A 19,527-nucleotide genomic window follows, 5' to 3' on the forward strand; every position below is an offset into this window, starting at 1 on the left:
GAGGCAGATTAGGTGCTCGTTGCGTTCTGCCCGCCTGTGGCAAAGAGCTAAGAGACAGATAATATACGCGAGACCTAGTCCGAAGACCCCGAGTTTTGTTGCTCTAGCCTAGGACTTGGACGTACCTTAGGTACCTAGGTACCTACCCACGAAGTAGGAAGGGGGATTATGAATAATGGGCGTTTACTACTATACTAGTATATACGCTCGTAGACCGTCTAGGTGGAATCTGATGCTTAGATGTCATTTATCTACGACAATATATCCTATTCATCCCGGCAGGTTTCGTTGTTGTAATTTAGTGCTAGTAAACATAGTAGATGCGTAACGAAACCGTAATAAGTCTCTTATTCACGAGCTTGAATCCCGACATATTTCGAGATCGAAGTCGGTTGTATAAAGAGTGTTCATAATGACTACCTGATATAATCTAAACCGCGAACTACTTCATGTCCGTCGTATATGTAGTCGTTATATCCCAAGAGATCCCGTCGAGACGACTACTCCCATCTAGATAACCAGCCCGTACTACTTGCTAAAGCAACAAATAACAGACATTGTAATTGTGTTAGATGAAAATAGTAGAGATAATTTCATATGTAATGAATACAGAACGGAAACTAGCATACACGCAGCACCCACGTTCTATTCCACCTCTTGCTCTCGTTAGAAGTTCCTCGTGAATGACGATAGACCAACGAGATACGCATAGAGCGCATCGATGCAACGAGGGTAGAAACCAACAGAAATAAGAGTAAGATTGCTAGATATTTATTGTATGACCAACAGGTTCGGACTCAGGATGTAGAGACACCTAGTCTTGCTCGGCTCCGTGCTCTTTCTCCAGCTGGCTAAAGAAGTCGGCGAGAACAGCCGCGAACTTATCGACGATCGTCTCTACAACGTCCTGAGTGACGTTGTACGCGGGCATGATCATGATGTGGTCGCCCTTGCCTTGACCGGCACACCCTTGGCCGAAATACAGCGACAAGTTGTGCGGAGGTTCCAGGGCCGTCTCGTGGACGCGGCGCGCGATCTGAAGTTTAGGGTCGAACGGCTCTTTAGTCTGTTTATCCCGGACGAACTCGACGCCCCAGAATAAGCCGCGGCCCCGGATGTCGCCGACGTTGGGGTGGTTCTGTAGCTTGTTGCGGAGTAGCTTCTCTAGGTACTGGCCCTGGGCCTGGACGTTGGGAAGCAGGTTATCGCGTTGTATGATCTGCTGTACCCGCAGGGCAGTCGCGCAGGTGACGGGGTGATCCATATACGTGTGCCCGTGTGTAAAAGCGACACCCTTGGCTTCCATCACCTGTGTGATCTTCCTGCTAGCTAATATGGCCGAGACGGGTTGGTAACCACCTCCAAGGCCTTTTCCAACCGCTTGTATATCGGGAGTGACACCCTCCTGTTCCCAGGCGTGGAGGGTGCCTGTTCTTCCCATGCCACACATGACTTCGTCGAGTATAAGTAGAGCTCCATACTTATCACATACGGCCTTCATCGCCTTAAAATAGCCATTGACGGATGGCATACAGCCAGCTGCTGCTCCGACGACCGGCTCAGCGACAAATGCTACTACGGTATCTGGGCCAGCCCGGAGGAACGCCTGTTCGAGCTCTTCTGCCTTGCGGGAGACAAACTCGTCGTCAGACTCTCTGGGAAGTCTTTGGCGATAAGGGTTACACGCCGGTATATGATAGATGTTGGGTACCAGAAGTGGTTCAAACGGAATTCTTCTAGTTACGTGACCTCCCACAGACAGCACGCCCAGCGTAATCCCATGATACGACTCATCCCGAGCGATATAATTCACGCGCTGCGGCTGCCCAATCCACGTAAAGTACTCGCGAGCAAGCTTTATTGCGCCTTCCATCGCTTCGGAACCTGGAAGACAAGCGAGATTTAGTAGGAGCCCGCACGATAGAGCTACGGGAATACAACATACCAGATGATGTGACCCATGTCTTCGTGAAGTGCCCGTTAGAATTTTGCGATAGCCATCTATTCAGATCTCGTCGGCTCTGGCTATCCATGAAGCCCCAAGGAACGTAGGAGATAGAGGCAGTCTGGGTGATAATTGCATCAGCGACCTCCTTAACGCCATGTCCGAGACACTATTTAGTAGAGGTTAGTGAATTTCCCATTAGGAGATAACTTGGTAGCAGTAATGTCTCTTAATATCCAGAGACTTTAGCTCCTAGGTCTAGGGCCGAGAGCCTCTAAAGTTAAATAGCTAGTCTACTCACAGCAACAGCCGCCCCTCCAGAGGCATCCAGTATTTCACGTCCATCTGCTAGATATATATAATTTCCCTGTCCTCTCACGGCAAGACGCCGACAGGGATCATCCATATCCCTGGGTGTTGATGGGGACGACGAAGTACTAGACGTGATGTCGTCGTTGAGTACTGGTTTCACGGCTTCGGTTTCTGTCGACCGCCATAGTAGGCTGTTCTTCTCTAGATGGCCTTGTGTGATGTCTCTGGGTTGTTCTACGAGCATGGTGTCGGCTGTGAAGGGATTTGCTAGAGTGAGACAGTCCTGATTATCTACCTTTGTTTCCGGGGAATGGACTCGGCCTCCATGGGTGTTTTATACCTGCATTCCTGGGATCGTCGGGCGATCGTCCTTTGTTCCGTCTTGTAAGCGTAAAATGGCATGGCATTCGAGTAACGCTAGACTACGCCCGACTGGACTGATCGTGTCCAATCACAGAGAGAGATAGTTATGCACTCAAGGAAGTATTGCCGGATGTACGCACCGCAGGCAGACGCTGGCTAGCTAAAGTCATTATTATGCTAGAGTGCATAGTCCAAGCGAATCAAAAGCAACCAGCCGGCAGGTGGTGGCCTTGATGCTTTCACCGAAGACGTGGATCCCTGGAGACTAGACGATATCTTGTAGAGTATGGAGTAAATAGGAACCACACGAGATCTAATGACTAGAAAGGTAGGTAGTTAGTCTTGCTGCCCAGGAAAAATTATGGAAGTCCAGCTGATATGTCCAGTCAACGAACTACTAACCGTTTCGGAACCAATGGCGAGAGGGAGGTCTTCAAACACTTGGTAATTCGATCATGTTGCAACATCTCACCGCCAATATAAACTTACCCTACAGTCGATGCGTGATTGGCTGAATCAAAGCAACCCTCCCGATTTCCTTGGCTATCGTAAACACCCACATCTCCTGCAAGCTGGAGTAACACTGTAACCGGCGAGATTTGTCGGCAGGGCTGGACTGAATTCTTCAGCAGATCCCTGTCAGCTGCACATCACAACGATGTAATCGCAGGAAAGCCGAAATCGCAGATATTTGTAGACTAGGTACCCGACCTCAAAGTAACGCCGCCTCATCCTTACTACATAGGTGACCTGTAACGGAGAGCTAGGAGGATGGGAGTAGCATCTTCGGCGTGGTGTTGAAGAAATTATGATAAAACGATGCCACGACTCGGAACTTAACCCGAGTGCTGGTAAAACAACCCGTAGTAAAGAGGCTCGCATAAAGAGGCACCCATCCGGAAAACAGTACTTGATTAGTCGTGCGTTTACAGAAGACCCGATAGGTTCCTGGGCTGCCGTACGACTAAGACAAGACTATTGAATGAGCCAATCCCCGTCAGTTTTAGCTGCCAAGCTTAAACATGTAGATAGGTATTGCTCAAGCGCCCATTACCTGTGCTACTAGATTATCAGAACCGGCCCGAGTGGTCAGCTTTGGATAGTCGTCCTTATACTTCCGGGCCTATGACATGGGTATAACACGGGCCGAGAAACGAGGGGTGACCGGAGCCCTGGATAAGGTATTCGGCAATGCACAGGTACCTAGCCATGCCACATGCGAACGTTTGGTGCTACTGCTGGAGACGTGTCACTGACATTCCTAATTCCCGGTTGTTACACCCCCAGCACGAATCATGTCATGCCCCGGTGAGAGAATTTGATGTTTGAGTAGCGTTTATCGATGTAGGTAGACAGCTTGTGGCGGTGTATGACACGCACGATGGTACCTAATCCGACTGAAAACCTCTGTCGGCGCTGTAGTATATAGCAGGCAACATTGTAGATGGAATGTATTTTAAAGACATGTTGAGAGATGATCGCTCTTTGATTGGAGACTTGTAGTAATGTTTGGTGGGCGGTTAGGTGTTGGTGGGTTTAGTTAGATTAGAGCTGTTGTTGTAGTTTTTAGCAAACACCACGCGACTAGTCCGCCAATTAGGTAAATCGAGTCTAATACATATTACCTATGTACTACTACCTATCAATCCGGAAGGCTATAGGTAACTTTTACTTCTTGGAAGGTTTGCTCGGTTACACTTATTAAAGCAAGGACTACATATGTACTATATGGAATGTACTATTGCGCCTAATGACCAATAATGCGGGGTGTGCTTTCCTTGCGAGATCCGGCGCCGTGCCTTTGGGGTAACTACGATGTGCGCTAATATGCGCTACGACCTTCCGGTGCTGCAGCTCTTTCTATCAATACATAACATAGACTAAGATTTGCTCAAGAACGAGGCTGATACGCACCCAGCCTATATCTTTGGGCTCTCTGCATGCTCATGTTGCATCTTCACTCTTGCGGTCTAGGATAATGGCCTTTGAATGAGACCCTCCAGGTGTTACCCTGCGGTGGCTTGATTGACCCCAATTATGGCAACGACCTCACGGTTCGGCTAAGCCATACCGAAATAGACTTCATAGCCGTGATGGCGGTGGTGGAGATATCGCCGTAGCCTGCTGTGAGACATGGAGCCGGAATCATACCCCGTCAACCCTAAGGACCGAGGCTTACCTCCTATCTCCTCCTCTTCGGATTATCTAGGGGAACCTTGTCTCCTTCAGGAATATAAATGGGTTGTCTGACGTTCCACCGAGCTGAAAGAGGACCTTTTGCCTGCGGTGCAAGTATAAGGTAGATATGACAATAGGCGGATATAACGCGTGAAGACGATGCGTTTATCATCGACTGATGTTTAGTAGAGTGATTTGAACTGTATAACCTGGAACCACTTCAATATATACTTATTTTAGGTTTCGTTATAGTATTTAACATGTCATTAGCCAGTAACCTAGGTAGTCTAATATGGCCATTATAATTTAGCAAGTTAGATTGTTTAAGCTATGCGCTGACACAAAATTTGTGATTGTCTTCATCAAGAAATAGTTACATACTTTAGACACGCTTATTAATCAAGGTCTCGTATAGCACTGCTGTCTGAGATGACTACCTATCAGCCTATGTTAATAGCTCCAACATGCGTGACTGCATGCCTGCCACAACGGATCAGCAAGTACATATCTTAAAAAGGATAACTACCTAGGCATAGGTAAGTGGTTTAAAATTCATGACTATTTGCTATTCATTGGTGAATGGTTCTCGATCTGAATTGTGCTATGACTGTACATTTTATGAAGGAATAGTATCTCCGATCTTTTGTTCACTAATACTGTACGAGATAAATGACTACCATTGTAATACTAATGTTACTTAGACTGTCTATACTTATACTTAGTCCGAAGCCACATCAGGTAACCATTTCGGAATATTCGAGATGTTTGTCAAGGACAGTCTTATTGGAGCTGGTTCAACCGTGGGCCGCGGCTGACGGCTCCTCCCGAAGTCTAGCGAACCGACAAACCACTTACACCCATCTCCCTAATAGTCAATATACATAATAGTGAAACTGAGAGCTCCTGAAGTAAAAGTTCATATTCTGTAAGACGCTGATTGACAAGGCTAGTAGGTCAGTAATGGTATAAGACAACTAAGCCATAAAAAGTGGCAGTGTCGTGAGTGGTTGAAGAATAAGCCGACCTGGGACGGTTTTAGATACACTATTTGCGCCGAGATATGAAAAGAATAGAAGCGGTCTGACAGCTCTGGATTCAGCCTGGGCCAATTACAGTGGGTGAGGGCGGGTGAGTGGGTGAAGAATCTGAATATAGCGAATTGGAAGCATCTCGACGGAACTGCGGGGATCACTGCGTCAATAGAGGTATTTTTGAGATGCGGGATGCGATGCAGAACTGTCAATCAGCAAACAGTGGGCGCTAAAGAGTTTGCTATAAAAAAGTAAACATTCGGAGTATAGAAATATATTATGTCGATAATAGAAGTAATGCGCAGGCTAGCCTTATTACTTGCTAACGTGAAGCAACAAAAATAGGTCTGCGTCTGCATAACAGCATTGCCTCAATTACATGTACGGATTATCTTATCTTATGTGTACACAAAAAAGAGGGAAAGAGGAGCTTGGGGCACTTTAAAATAATTCAGGCGGGGGAGGTGCTGGAGGTATTTTAAAATCTTAAAAGGGTGACTGACTGTGAGTCTGTGACGCGCCTCGGCGGGAAAGTGGGTGACAAAGTGACAGGGATGTCCTTAAGTTGCGTAACGAAAGAGGGAGGCGCGACCGATCGACATTTTTTTAAACAAACCACATCACCAAGTCAATATTTGAAAACTAATCGCATCAAATCGCATCGCATCGCACCGCAACCAAATTGTGTTGGCCCCCTCCGAGCTTCTCCCTCCACTTCTATAACCCCGGCGACCATATCTAGAGTAACGACCCTGGTTGCTATCATACTTTCCAAATATTTATACTTTGCGCCGTAAACCCTCTGCGACTTTTTTTCCCTTTGCTTTACCAGCGCGCTTCATTTCCCACTTGCCGCGTCGAATACTACGTTGCCGCCACCGCGACATTTTCTAGCCCTTGAGCCTCAACAAACCCTTGACGTCCTGGACTTATCATACCCCGCTTACGTTTGCGTTTATCTATACCAAACTGCAACTACTTGGTCGAAATACGCAAGAGAGTTGCGATCTTGTCTTGCGATTGAAGCGACTACAAATCTCGTATTAATAGGGTAAGACCATTGTCAACTCTGTCGCCAATTTTGTCGCCTATTTGCGCTATACCTTGAACCTACCCCGTCGCACGTCCCACTAGTTCTAGGTCTATAAATTGGCATAAACCTGCTGTCTTCTCATTTACGGCCCGCGTCATCTGGGAAACCCCGCCAATACCTCGTGGTTTTGTCTTGTAATGGGCTTATAGTATGCCTCCGTCATCGAAGCGATCACAGAGGACGCGCCGGCATCGCGATATTAGTCCGAGCCCCGCCCCGCCGGAGCAATCCTCGCCGTCGCGCCCGTCTAAACGCAGAAGAAAAGTGAATACCCTTCCCAGCGCTTTATCTTGTCGCTTACGTCTACTAACAACCTTATTTAAATACAGGGCGACGAACCAGTCTCGGAAACCGTCGAGGATGAGGGCTCAAGTCTCACCCTCGATAACTCGGCGCCCGAAGGGTCTAGCGACGACGATCGACTAATTACTCAAGTAACCCAACATTTGCGAAGCATTCAAACCCAGGCCAGCAAAGATCATGCCAATGCTATACACGAAGCCAAAACCGAGGATATAGAGGCTTATGCCAAAATATCCGCACACGACTGGACATATTACATCAAGTCGCTGTCTATCAATATCGGTAGAACTTCCGAACCTTCCCATGCCCACCCCCCTCGACAAGACCGTGAGAATGAAGAGTTTGTTCATATCGACCTTGGTCCCTCCAAGACGTTCTCACGCCAGACGGCTATCATTTACTACGACTCGGACCCTGGAAGGTGGTTTATTCAGGCGAAGGGGCGCAATGGCATCAAGGTCAACAACATTCCTATGAAGAAAACGGATACACCGCATCCCCTTTCTAGCGGCGAGGTTATTGAGATTGGTGGTATCGAGATGATGTTCGTTTTGCCTGCTAGCCTAGGACCCCTCGATATACACCCTATGTACCTTGAACAAGCTGGCATCAAACCTTCGCAGTCGACCCCTGCGCGCGAAACAGGACGGACAGCTCTTCCTACGGCACCTCCAGCAGATCATCCATCTTCGCAGCCTGCACGACCCTCTTCCTCCCGCGGCCAGCTCTTCCAGCAACCAATCGCGCCGGCGCCCCCCGATTACAGACGGCCAGGCACACCGCCATCGGCCAAGAGTCGCCCTACTACTTCTCAACAGAAGACACCTGCACAAGGCTCTTCCGGTACGGTGATAATGAGTCAGAGTGATGTAGACTTAAGCAAAGATGAAAACAAGCACATCAAGCCTCATTTCAGCTATGCTCAAATGATCACGCAGGCGATCATGAGCACGTCGGAGGAGAAGTTAAACCTTGCCGGGATTTATCAGTATATCACGAAGCATTATGCTTATTATCGACACCAACCTCCTTCCGGGTGGCAGGCAAGTTTATAATATATATATATATTTCCCCTACAACAACCGCGCTAACCAAATCGCAGAACTCAATAAGACACAATCTGTCATTGAATAAGTCCTTTATGAAAGCACCTCGAACCACGGACGAGCCAGGCAAAGGTATGAAGTGGGAGATTGTTCCCGAGGCCCGCGAAGAAATGATCCGCGTTGCGTACAAGGGCGGCCGTGGTGGACATCGAGGCTCTTCTGCGCCCTCGTCTCCCAGTCAGCCTAGTCAGCTGAGTTACATCACTCATGGACCTAGAGAGATCACGAACCGAGAGCCGGCGTCGACCCGAAAGCGCAAGGCGTCCCCACTCGCGTCGCCACCCCCGAAGTCATCTTTCAACCTGTCCCAGGTTACACCAGATCGCAAGTATTTACCAACAGGGCCGGCGAGCTTCCAAGATGGCAGCCCCCTTCCGCGCCGGCGGGCCTTAGACGGCCCCAGCTCCTTTGATGCTGCGCAGGCGCTTCCGCAATCGCCTCCGACTCTCTCTTCTTCTTTTCTTCAGGATGAGAGTGCCTCCTTCGTCACCCCAGCGCCTCACCGCGTCCACCCTAGGCTTGCGCCTCCCAGTACCGCCCAACGGCCCAGCCAGCACATGCCGACCAGTTCACCGGCCCCTTTCTGGAAGTATGCCGATATCGGCAGCACGCCCCTGAAGCCGCCGCAGTTTGACGTCAGTCCTTCGAAGCCTATGCGCCGCTTGACAAACAGCAGCAGCCCCCCTCCCGCCGCAGGTGATGGGTCACCTGTTGCCAGTCCTAGCAGATCGACCCGATCAGCCCGCACGGAGACCCAAGACAGAGAGAAAACAGCCGCACCGGAAGACGAAGAAGAAGGAGAAGGAGGTGAAGGTGAAGAAGAAGGCGAAGGCGAAGGAGAAGGCGGTTTCGACCTTACTAAGTACGCTACCACTTTCCACAGACTACTATTTAAGACATTTTCTAATAGCTTTTATAGAGGCTTCCAGAGCATCGGCTCTTATCACGCCAATCTTCACTTCGGCGGTGGTCTCGGACCCCGTGCAAACGGCAGACGTACCTAAGCAAGTGTCATATACTAACCTCATAAGAGGCATTTCGGCTACGGCCAGTCGGCCTTTTGATTGTTCCATTAAGTGGAAATAGCTGTGAAACGGTTTTATGGCTTTTCTTCCCCACTTTGTACTATTATTCTATGAACCTTGCATTCCTTTGGACTGGGGCGGTCAACATGTGCCTTCGATCAAGTCGATCTGAGAAGAGAATACGTCTTCTTGTCCTGGACGATGCTATACTATATGGCTTTGTACGGGTAACTGGATCCCGGATTCTAGCGGCTTCAGTGGGTTTCTCTTTTTACATCAATCGGAGTTGGCGGTACCATTGTTCATCATTGACTTCTGGAAGGCGACATGGGGCAAGCGATTCGAGTGGCCCGGTCAGGCGGGCGGACCGGGTTGGACTGGATGGGAAGATACCTAGGTAGGGATACACCATGTACTATTAACGCATACGGCACCCACGACACAAAAATCGGCGTTTCAGGGGCTAGGCTGGGCTGGACAAAAAGGACTGAATGGGGGTGGGTGTGAGCTACGCATTATCGCTGGAGGTCTACACAAATCCACGCATCGGGAGCGTCGGCTAGTCGAGAAGAGGAGTAGGGGAGTCCTTGCTTTTGTGGTGTTGTTGTTTTTTAGCCCTTTTTTGTTTTTCTTTCTTTTCGCGTATGTCTTTTACTAGGCGATGGTTTTTTTTTTTTTCTCGCATTTTCGTTTCCGCTCCGAACATCCACATATGCACCCTCCAACGGACAATATGTTGTTCAAGGCCTGGGTATCTAGCCTAGCTTGTAGGTTAGGTGATTTTCAAATGAATCTATATGAACTTCGGCAACTACAACTATAGCGACAGTCATCATGCATACAGAGTTTTCAGTCAATCGGTCATAGTTCCTCGCAAAGACCTATGTGATGCGTGCACTTGGTTTTTAGGATACGGTTCCAACAGTTAGTTGCGTATGTGTGTATGTACTTGGGCTAGGTACAGTATGTCAAGTTAACTATGGTTATACCTAGCATACTGCACGTTTAGATAGGCGCCTATGTAACCAAGTCAAGCAACCTCGCAGGCAAGAGTGAAGATGATGTCTATTAACACACGCGAGGCAAGCAAATACCTATAAAGGAATTGCGCGCGCCGTGTCCCGCATACTATGTATGTCCGAGAGCGGGAATAGATCCCCTCGAGATGCTATACTGCTTGCTGTTTGTACCTTAGACCTAGTCCGACTGACTTGCCCCCTTCCCCTCGTCGTCCACCTAATATATACAGCTCAAACACCATCATACCATATATGTTGTTGAGTTCCGACATACGGCAGTAGGTAGAGAGTAAGGAGTTTACCGCCTATACGGCGGTAAAGGTGACATGATGAAGATGGGGGGGAAAAACAACGCGATGCAACACCCCTTTCTTAGATCTATGCAACCAGTCCCTGGGGGAGGATAAACAGAAAAAAGATATAAAAAAACAGACAGATTTTTGACCCCGTTCCAGAGACGCCTCAACCGAGGAAAAATATCATTCATGCCAGGTAGACGTAACTCTTCATTCTTTCCTTTTCATGCCCCTCCCGGTCCGTGTTTTAGAGCCCCTCTCATACCCGTTCATGTCAAGCTTCGTTCCCCATGATCCGCATCCTGTCCCTGTGTCCTATTGTCCTTAACGCTTTATGAGGCAGCGGCCGCGCCTACTCGAGTTTTAGGCCCGCTGCGACCTGCGCGTTTCTTGGTGCTCTTCTTTTGAGCCGTGTTACCCTCAATAAACTTGATGAGATCGTCGATGCTTCGAGCATCTGGCTTATCCGATGTAGGCTGGTTTAGTGCTGTGGGTTGTGCCGTAGCGCCGGCGCCACCTCCTAACGCGACGTTGCGAGCCGGGAAGCGGATTCCAGCCCGTAGACGCCTTGACTGAGCGTCCTTGTCCCTCTTCGCGATTGCGACAGCGTTCTGTGTTAGCTGCTCCAACCAAGTCTCAGCCTCCTTGGTATTATTATTCTCTGGCCCGAGCTGCTGCAAGAAGATATTGTAACAATCACGCATCTTGACGAGGGCAGCCTTGGATTCGTTATCCAAAGCGAGCGCCTGTGCGAGCTGGAACAGGAGACTGGCAGCTGGGAGGGACTGCTTGCCCATCACACGCTCGCAGACAGCAAGGGCTTGCTCGAACCAGATGCGAGATTCGTGGTATGCTTGCATATGCTGAAGCATGACTGCTGCATTGTTCAGGGTCGTGATCGAATCCGGGTGGTCGGGCCCGTAGATGATCTTCCACAAGTCAAGCGCATGCTTAACATATGCAAGAGCTGTCTTGCTGTCGCCGGATCCATGTACATAGAGCCCAAGGTTTAGGTAGTAGAGCAACGTCTCCGCAGAGTCGACACCGATAGTGCGCTCTGATACAACAACAGCTTTCCTCGCTAAATCGACAGCAGCCTCCTTCTCCTCGAGCTGATAATAGATCTGCGCAAGACTGGAGTATGCTCGCGCAACTTCGGGGTGGAGGATTCCGTAGATTTGTTCGTGAAGTGTCAGACTCTCCAATAACAACTCCTGACCAATCTTCCTGTTGTTTTGCATGATGGAATGGCGACCACCTTCCAAGGCCTCCTCAGAAATGGCACTCTTCGGTGCGGAGTCCTTAATAATCGGGACGACATTGACAATATCATCCGGAGTAAAGGTGGTCGGGGTGCTGGTAGAGGAAGCAACGGAAGCTGGGGATCCATCCCTCGTCTTCTTCTTTTTCTTCTTGCTGTCATTCTTGGTATCGCTGTTTGCGTGACCGTTGACGCCATTTGTAGTGGGCGCAGCGCTAGGGTCATTGGTGAATTTGAAGTCCTTCACCTGGAGTTGAAGACCAAGCTTCAAGGATACGTCGCGGAGGAGCTGCAGGTGCTTAATTTGGTTATGCCAGTCTGAATCCAAAGTGAACTTGAATCGACGGATGGCCTGCGCTTCAATTTCCTGTCGGAGACTCTCCGGAGTAAGATCCGCGAATGCAAGGTCAGCTTCAGGGTAAAGTGCCTTTAGAGACTCATCTATCTCAGCAGTAGGCTTGCTGTTGAAGCCAAATCCGAGAAGGCAGTTGAGAAGATGAGCAATGCCAGCCGAAGTAAGAGGAATTGGCAAATACCGCAGGTACTTGCTCGCAACGTGCTTGAATGCTCTCGATATTATCTCCTGTAAGGCCAAGTCCCGAAGGCGCGAAAGCCTCGGTCCTTCACAGAGAGACACAATCTGGCCAAGGTATCGCATGTTGATTCCGCGCTTATGCATCATCTTGGTCAACGACAAACCATCCATGGGGAAAGGCAGATCTGCAGCCTTGATATCGTTGACGAAGTCAGGAATTGCCGACTCGCGTAGATATTTACAGGCGTTTCGAACATCCTCTTCGTCGGCAGCCATTTCCTCCTTCTCAGCTTCGGTCTGCGGAACTTGTCCGCTGCAGACATCTGGGTTAAGTGCGAAGTAGAATTCAGAAGCGTCAATGCGGTCTTCGGGCTCCGTTGCGGCGCTATCGCTAGACTCATTAGGCTTGTCTTCGTCTGTGCTCTTCTTCTCAGTCTCCTCGGACTTCTCTTCGGTCTTCTCTTCAGTCTTCTCCTCAGCCTTCTCCTCAGCCTTCTCCTCAGTCTTCTCCTCAATCTTCTCTTCAGCCTTCTCCTCGGCCTTCTCTTCTGCGGACGAGTTTTCTTCCTTGTTGGATTTCTCATTTTGAGACTTGGACTGGGACTGTTGCTTTAAACGCGCGAGCTCCTTGTTGACCCACTCGGTCCATTTTTGATTCCGGATCAGTTCCACGAGTTCTGGTCGCAAGACCGTCATACGATGGGGATACTCGAGCTCATTCTTCTCTCCCTCAGTGCTGCTGCTATTTTCTTCGAGCCATAACACATCAAGGGGCGTAATGCGGTATAGGTCAAGGACGTATTTCCGACCGTCTGTTCCCATCAGTCCCTTAGTTTCGACACTAGCCTCCAGATCGAATCGCTTGCCATCCTTGTCCCAGACAGGATGCTTCTTCACTTTTAGGGCCTTGGAGAGCTTTTCAAAAGTTGGCGCAAACCGTTCATCGGCTGCAACGATCTCCTTTCCTTCTACTGCTCCATACTCGATGGAGTTCTCGCCAGGTTCTCTTTGCTTGAAAATGCCTGGAACAACAGTCTGGCCAACGATTCTCTTTCCGAGGTAGTCGACCACTACAGTCGCCGGGCTGTACAGCCCATCGATGTCGAGCTGGTTGACTAGACGCACGCCGTTGACATCCTTTCCTGTGGCAACCCTGGCAGCATCATCGCCGCCCTCAGAAGTAAAGGTTCCCACGCCATCAGCTCCAAAAGAGAAGAACACGTTGTTGTAGACAAAGATCTGGGCGTCGCGGCCTTCCGTCGGGTTGAGAGGAGTGACCTCACCACGGGCGACCAGAATAGCACCTCGGGCAGCAGCATCAGAATAGTCAGCAAACAGCTTGGAAATAAATCGCTCTCGGAAGACACGGTCTTGAACCGTCTCTTTTGGCAATTCGCGAGCCGACTGGAACTCTTCGTTCCAATCTCTCAGCGTATCAGTGTTATCAACACCAGAGATAAGATAGCCCTCCTGAGTTCTTGTGATATCCGGACTGTGAGCACATAAAGGCGAGGATGGCGAAGGAACTAGCCATGGTGCCGCAGGGATAGCATTCGTCATCTGGAATGTGGCGAGGGGGTCCTTACGGTTGTTGTACTGCAGTAGTTGCTCGAAGGACTCTGAGAATGAGGGAGAGATTTGAGTTAGAAGCGTTAATAGTGAGTGCGCAGAATGACCCTTAGGAGCAGCGCGGGGCAAGGGGTCGAATTTGCTATTCGATGACTTGTTCACGTAGAACCCGCCAACATGCGAAGTGATCTGGTATTGCTCTCCTTCGTTCGTGGTGACGAGTAGGTACAGCAAATGGCCCTTCTGTCTAAGATGGTAGGGTGGAGGGTTCCATGGCGACAGGGCAATCGACTTCACCGTCTTAGGGGCGGGCTCTTCCTCTTTTGGTATTAGAGTTGAAGGCTTCGCGGGAGCTTCGAAGTCGTAGGCACTAGCTTGGACATTGTCGGTATCCTGGGCACCTGTAGTAATGGAATCGAAGAGGGAGATGCCGGGTAGAACCCCTTGCAGGGTGTCAGTCCGATCTCCAGCAGCACCAACTAGATCACGAATTCGGATGACATGTATTCTAGCCTCCTTTTCGGTATAGGGGTCCTCTACCAAGCGGATCTCGGCTTCCGGACCGAGTCCCTTCACGTCAGAGATTTGCACAAAGTCATTTATGCGCTCGCCGGCATGCTCGAGGTGGAAACACGAGTATTGGAAAGCAGATGGCAGCTCGATAATAGACTGTCGTAGCTCGTGGATTTGCTCTTGAGGCGAGACCTGTACCAAGATTAGCCATTACCGGCCATAGAATAGAATCCATACATAGTAGACAGGGGGTATCTACTAACCATCACATGGATCTTGTTCGGCTCGCGGGGCAGATGGATAGTGAGAGGATACAATGCTATAAACCGTGTATTAGCATTGGCATGGCAACATCTACCTGAGAGGTAAGTTTCTAGTCATACCGTCTGCAACTTCTTCTTCATCCTCTTCAGCTGTCTGGTCGTTGGAGTCAACTTTAGCATTTTCAGTTTGGCCATTTAGGGTTTCGGCTTCCTGGTCGGAAGGTTGAGCTACACGAGACCATGGTTAACTTATATTCGCACAGAGTCAGACACATGTATATATAAAAGCTTTACTTACCGGCAACCTCTGGCTTCTCAGACATTGTGGGCCAACTGGAACAGGATTAAGAGGGGTTGGAGGGGTCGTCGAAGTTTTGTGGTGCAAATCTATGATATCCTCTTACTTGTACAAGAATAGCAAACGAGATCCCACGCACAGCTTGGAAAATCCGGCGTGGAAACTGTAAAAGTATTAATGAACAAGGTCCGAGAAATATTATACAGATCTAATAAAAGAACCGCAAATCAATTGAACTTGCAAAGGCCGTAAATGGAATTATGTTGAAGAAGGTAGGAAGAATCGCCGAAGCATTATTGCAGCTAAGCAAGCAACATTTAGATTTCAATTTTTTTTTTCTTCGACGGCTCGAAAAACCCCGGCTGTTCCCGGCAAGTCGGAGCTGCGGCGAAGGTAGTTAGGTCATTTGGGGCTTTCCCGTCCGCCCTAATGATGATGCTCTTAGCACGTAACACTGCATAAAAGACGTGTTACGGTAACCACCTCCATTTTGATTGGCTTAAAATTTGAGTCTTAGGGGACTAAAAAGCCCGCACGTTGGAAGTAAGTACCTCTGTACTTTTACTACCTACTCGGATTTTATTTACAGCAAACATCTCATCATCTTTTCCCATAAAATTTTAATAATTTTCTATGGCCCGAGCTACTAAATACTGTAGAGAATGTCTAGTCATCTCAGAACCGCATATATGAGAGTTATGAGTTTTAATTCTATTTCTAGAAATACACCAAAATGTTGTGTGAAAGTTAAAGTGGGTATCTCCTGATTAGGAAATCAAGTAAACAAATCAAATGTTTGGTTAGAAGAACCGTTAAACCGTTATACGTCTCTTCCATCCTTATCGGACAAAACATTGGTATTCTTGTCGTTTGGTCATATAAAACAGTCCTATCTTCAAGGCTGCACTTTTGGATCGCATCTTTATGAACCAAGTATCACGATAATATCATTTTGCTTTGCCTACTGCTTTTGTTTTGGGGACGACGTCCATGGAGCATGAAGCTGCTAGCTTCGTATCGCCATTAATAAACCCGAGCTCTCAAACAAACATTCATAACCCAGCATACATATCTGCTTAGTAACATTGCTAGAGCTTCTCTATGTCATTTAACGAATTCACGATCCCGTATAAGCCAAGGCCTAAGCCAGAAAAACCGGGAGGGACATCACAGGCTTGGACCGCGGCGCGCTGTCAACGCTTACTTCGGCCGTTGCTTTCGCGAATTGCTTCTCTAAGAAAGGACGCTGCGGCATCATTACTAAACACCAGAGATGATGAGCTCGAGCAGGAAAGGAGGATTGCTACTGAGCAGCCAAATGCTAATTGCGAATGGTTAAGACCGCGTAAGAGAGTCCGCCTTACCTATTCTCAGAGGCGATCTCCCAATCAAGATGGACAATCTTCGCTTGGCAAGGATTCAAAGGGAACGAGTACGACAAAATGTCTCCAGAGCGGCGAGGGAAGAACTGTAGTTCCTGGCGAGATAGTACCGGCTACACCGTTACTACGACGTGCACGAGGCCATGTTGTCCCATCACCCACAATTCCCAGTCACCCTAAGGAGCAACCTGAACAACCCATAGTCGGATGCAGACGAGATCAGTATAAGGACCTCGAGAAACGTCTCGCAGGCCTACGGGCTCAGTCAACTTCGAACAGGCACAATGACCTGGAGGCAATTTATAAGAGCCTAGAAGCGCTCCTAAAAGCAACGCGGCATGTCACTAGTCGAGGACGAGGGCCACGTTCATTCCTCGATATGTGTCTTAGAAAAGTACCCTCGTATATTGAGGAACTCGAGGCCTGGGAGAGGATGGAAGCCGAGCAGAGCGGGAATATCTCCACGCTTGACGGTGTCAACACTTCAACAGAGATATACAACTACCTAGAGTCAATTGGATCAAATCAGGCCCTTGGATGGAAACATCTCCGGATAGTAGTTCGAGCAGACGGTCTTAATGCGGTGAAGCAAGGAGTTTCAGAGGGACTATTCAATGACAACTTCTCAGAATTACTTATTGATCTATGCATCCGATCCGGTGCATTATCTGAGGCCGAGGAGCTCATCGCAGCGCTGATTTATCGTCAATACTCTCAGCCAACTATGGCAGACAGCTCCTTTGCCGAGCTGGGATGCTTTCGACCTCTTTCGATACTATGGACTTTTGCTAATAAGCATGGCCGTACTTCATTTCTACTTCGACAGTATTTGCTGTTATTATCTAATGGCAGCCTCCCTCAAGACTGGCTTGCGACGCAAGAGTTCGAACGCGTATGGGCGTTAGCTGCTCGGCACTTGTCCGTTGTAGAGGCAGCTGACGACGCCGTGGCTTTCATGAACTATTCCGTTTCGCTGTTATGTCGCCGGAGGCGAATCCTTGCAAACGGAAATGACACGACTCGCGTAGAAAAAGATATTGCCATGGCCAATAAGCAGACACTAATTAGTGCTTTAACAATGCTAGCTGCGATGAGTTCGTTAGGCGAAATAGAACTCCATACAGCAAGCGTTTCAGAAGTTGAGATCGCGAAGATAAGCTTCATCGGCAATAGGCTTAGATATATCCTTAGGTCGTGTATGGCTGGTCTAGAATCGTCAAAGGCTACGCAGTGTCGCTTAGGAAATGACCTGTTGCATTTGGCATACTACATCTCATCGAGCGATGCTCGAGTCGATAATAATATCAGTTCTCATCTCAAGTACAGTATCGGACAAGCATGGCGACAGCACACGGACCATAATTCAGCGAGAAGCAACCGCACGAGACACCGTCTTACCGATATAGCCTCATTTGTGTCATCAGTAGCTCGCAGTTGCGGTCGAGGAATGAATCTGGCGTCTCACAACTGTTTAGACATGCTATTCAGACAACTCGCAGGCCTCGAACTCGATCAAGAAATCCTGGATAGCATGAAGACGATAGCGGCTTTTTCTCTTGCGCAACAGACCAATAACGTCAAAGACTTTATCTACGCGGAGAAGCTGGCCTGCAACCAACACTCGGCCGCAGGGGACAACGCTCGTGTCCGACCTCTCTTCACGGGCTACCGGTGGGAGGAAACTATAGGCGAGTGGGTTACAGTCAGCCCTAGACGTCTGCCCCAGGCGAGAACAAGACAGCTTCGATCGACGTCAAGGTTAGATGGAGATCATGTAGCAGACGGTGCCGAGCAGAGAGCCACTCAGTCGGGGGTGGTCATCTATGGTGAAGCAGATAGTGTTCCAGGCCCGGAAATAGCCAGGGTGGAGAGCAATAATAAGGTACAGGGCCCCAAGCCCCCCGGTCCCGAACGCGTCAACACCAAAAAACGTGCGCACTCTTGTTCCCAGGGCGACAAGCCACAAGCGGCTACGGGACCCCGCCGGAGCAAAAGCGTCATCGCTCTGCAGTCCGCAAAACCCGCCTACTCATCACTAGACGACGAGCTCGGCTCCGATAAGGAAAACAGCGGTCATGTCGTTCGCAAGAAACCAAGGAGGAGCATTGACAAAAAGACCTTGCTTGGTACCAAGCTACGATCCAGATCCATCCTCGCAAGTTCAGTGAGCTCCGGTGTTCCCGGGGACGATTATAGCGATGACGAGCTTTGCATGTGAGATTCGCTATTTTATTAACCCCGAGATAGCATCATTTGTCTGGTATGAGCCCACTCGTAGGTTTTGTAAACCTATCTTTGGATACACTGAGTTTCGGGCCCGGGAATATAATATACATGAACGTTATGTCCAGCGGATGCGGAGGATTATACGGTTGAGCGTGGGATCTTGCATTTTCAACGGGAGCTGCGCCGCTGGATGGCATTTGGTTAGAGAGCAGAGAAATCATGATATCGATAATTACCTATATATAACTGTAAATACCCATTTTCGAGATTAAAGCTGCAATAGGCAAAAGGTACCGGTCCCAAACGGTAACGTTGTGTAAAAGTGATTGACGCCATGCACGACTGGGAATAACCCATGTGTTAATCCTTAGAGATTGGGCGACGAGAGGGACTAATTACAGCATATGGAGCATGTGGTGGAGGCCCGTTGAAACTTGAAACGGCTGTACTGGGCAACTCGTATCAACTTGATTACTCTCAAACGCGGCCTCTGCCATATCTAGAATTATTCGATTTTCAGAGACCCTCGAGGTTTATGCAAAATATCCCACTTCCATGTATCACATCTTCTAAATATGTTGAACTCGCGTGGGCTACGCCGCCATTTTCGATAAGCTAGAGATTCAAAGCTTGGCCTGCGATATCTAGTCATGATCTTCATCATCATGGCAATCGACGTACCTAGTAGCTGTGATCCTATAATTGGCATTTGGTATATACCGAGGAGTATAGGATGAATGACTAAACGTTCCTTCAGTGGAATATATCCTGGGTATCATGATAGTTGAAAGAGTCGTGTATTCTTGGAC

General features: G+C 48.8%; 4 protein-coding genes across 4 annotated transcripts; 2 read left to right on the top strand and 2 right to left on the bottom strand.

Moving 5' to 3' along the window:
• Positions 1-374: 374 nt before the first annotated feature.
• Positions 375-2,971, bottom strand: F4817DRAFT_66732 (aminotransferase, class III). The gene is made up of 3 exons (XM_049307741.1): positions 2,247-2,971; positions 1,946-2,114; positions 375-1,884 (listed from the first exon to the last, which is right to left on the bottom strand). Exons 1-3 carry the CDS (start codon positions 2,499-2,501, stop codon positions 815-817), a joined length of 1,494 nt encoding a protein of 497 aa, XP_049160231.1. The 5' UTR covers positions 2,502-2,971; the 3' UTR covers positions 375-814.
• Positions 2,972-6,849: 3,878 nt separating this feature from the next.
• Positions 6,850-9,509, top strand: F4817DRAFT_66795 (fork head domain-containing protein). The gene is made up of 4 exons (XM_049307743.1): positions 6,850-7,186; positions 7,252-8,268; positions 8,328-9,193; positions 9,251-9,509. Exons 1-4 carry the CDS (start codon positions 7,073-7,075, stop codon positions 9,333-9,335), a joined length of 2,082 nt encoding a protein of 693 aa, XP_049160232.1. The 5' UTR covers positions 6,850-7,072; the 3' UTR covers positions 9,336-9,509.
• An 819-nt stretch (positions 9,510-10,328) lies between these two features.
• F4817DRAFT_66768 (clustered mitochondria-domain-containing protein) lies at positions 10,329-15,252 on the bottom strand. Its single transcript, XM_049307742.1, has 4 exons — positions 15,111-15,252; positions 14,933-15,040; positions 14,813-14,868; positions 10,329-14,741 (listed from the first exon to the last, which is right to left on the bottom strand). The coding sequence occupies exons 1-4, from the start codon at positions 15,133-15,135 to the stop codon at positions 11,004-11,006; spliced, it is 3,927 nt and encodes a 1,308-aa protein (XP_049160233.1). The 5' UTR covers positions 15,136-15,252; the 3' UTR covers positions 10,329-11,003.
• A 586-nt stretch (positions 15,253-15,838) lies between these two features.
• On the top strand, positions 15,839-18,726 carry F4817DRAFT_66821 (uncharacterized protein). The gene has a single exon (XM_049307744.1). The coding sequence runs from the start codon at positions 16,212-16,214 to the stop codon at positions 18,708-18,710; it is 2,499 nt and encodes an 832-aa protein (XP_049160234.1). The 5' UTR covers positions 15,839-16,211; the 3' UTR covers positions 18,711-18,726.
• Positions 18,727-19,527: the final 801 nt, after the last annotated feature.

This window comes from Daldinia loculata, assembly GCF_022478755.1.
Source record: "Daldinia loculata strain CBS 113971 unplaced genomic scaffold F4817scaffold_17, whole genome shotgun sequence".
In the NCBI taxonomy this organism is placed as follows: Eukaryota; Fungi; Ascomycota; class Sordariomycetes; order Xylariales; family Hypoxylaceae; genus Daldinia; species Daldinia loculata.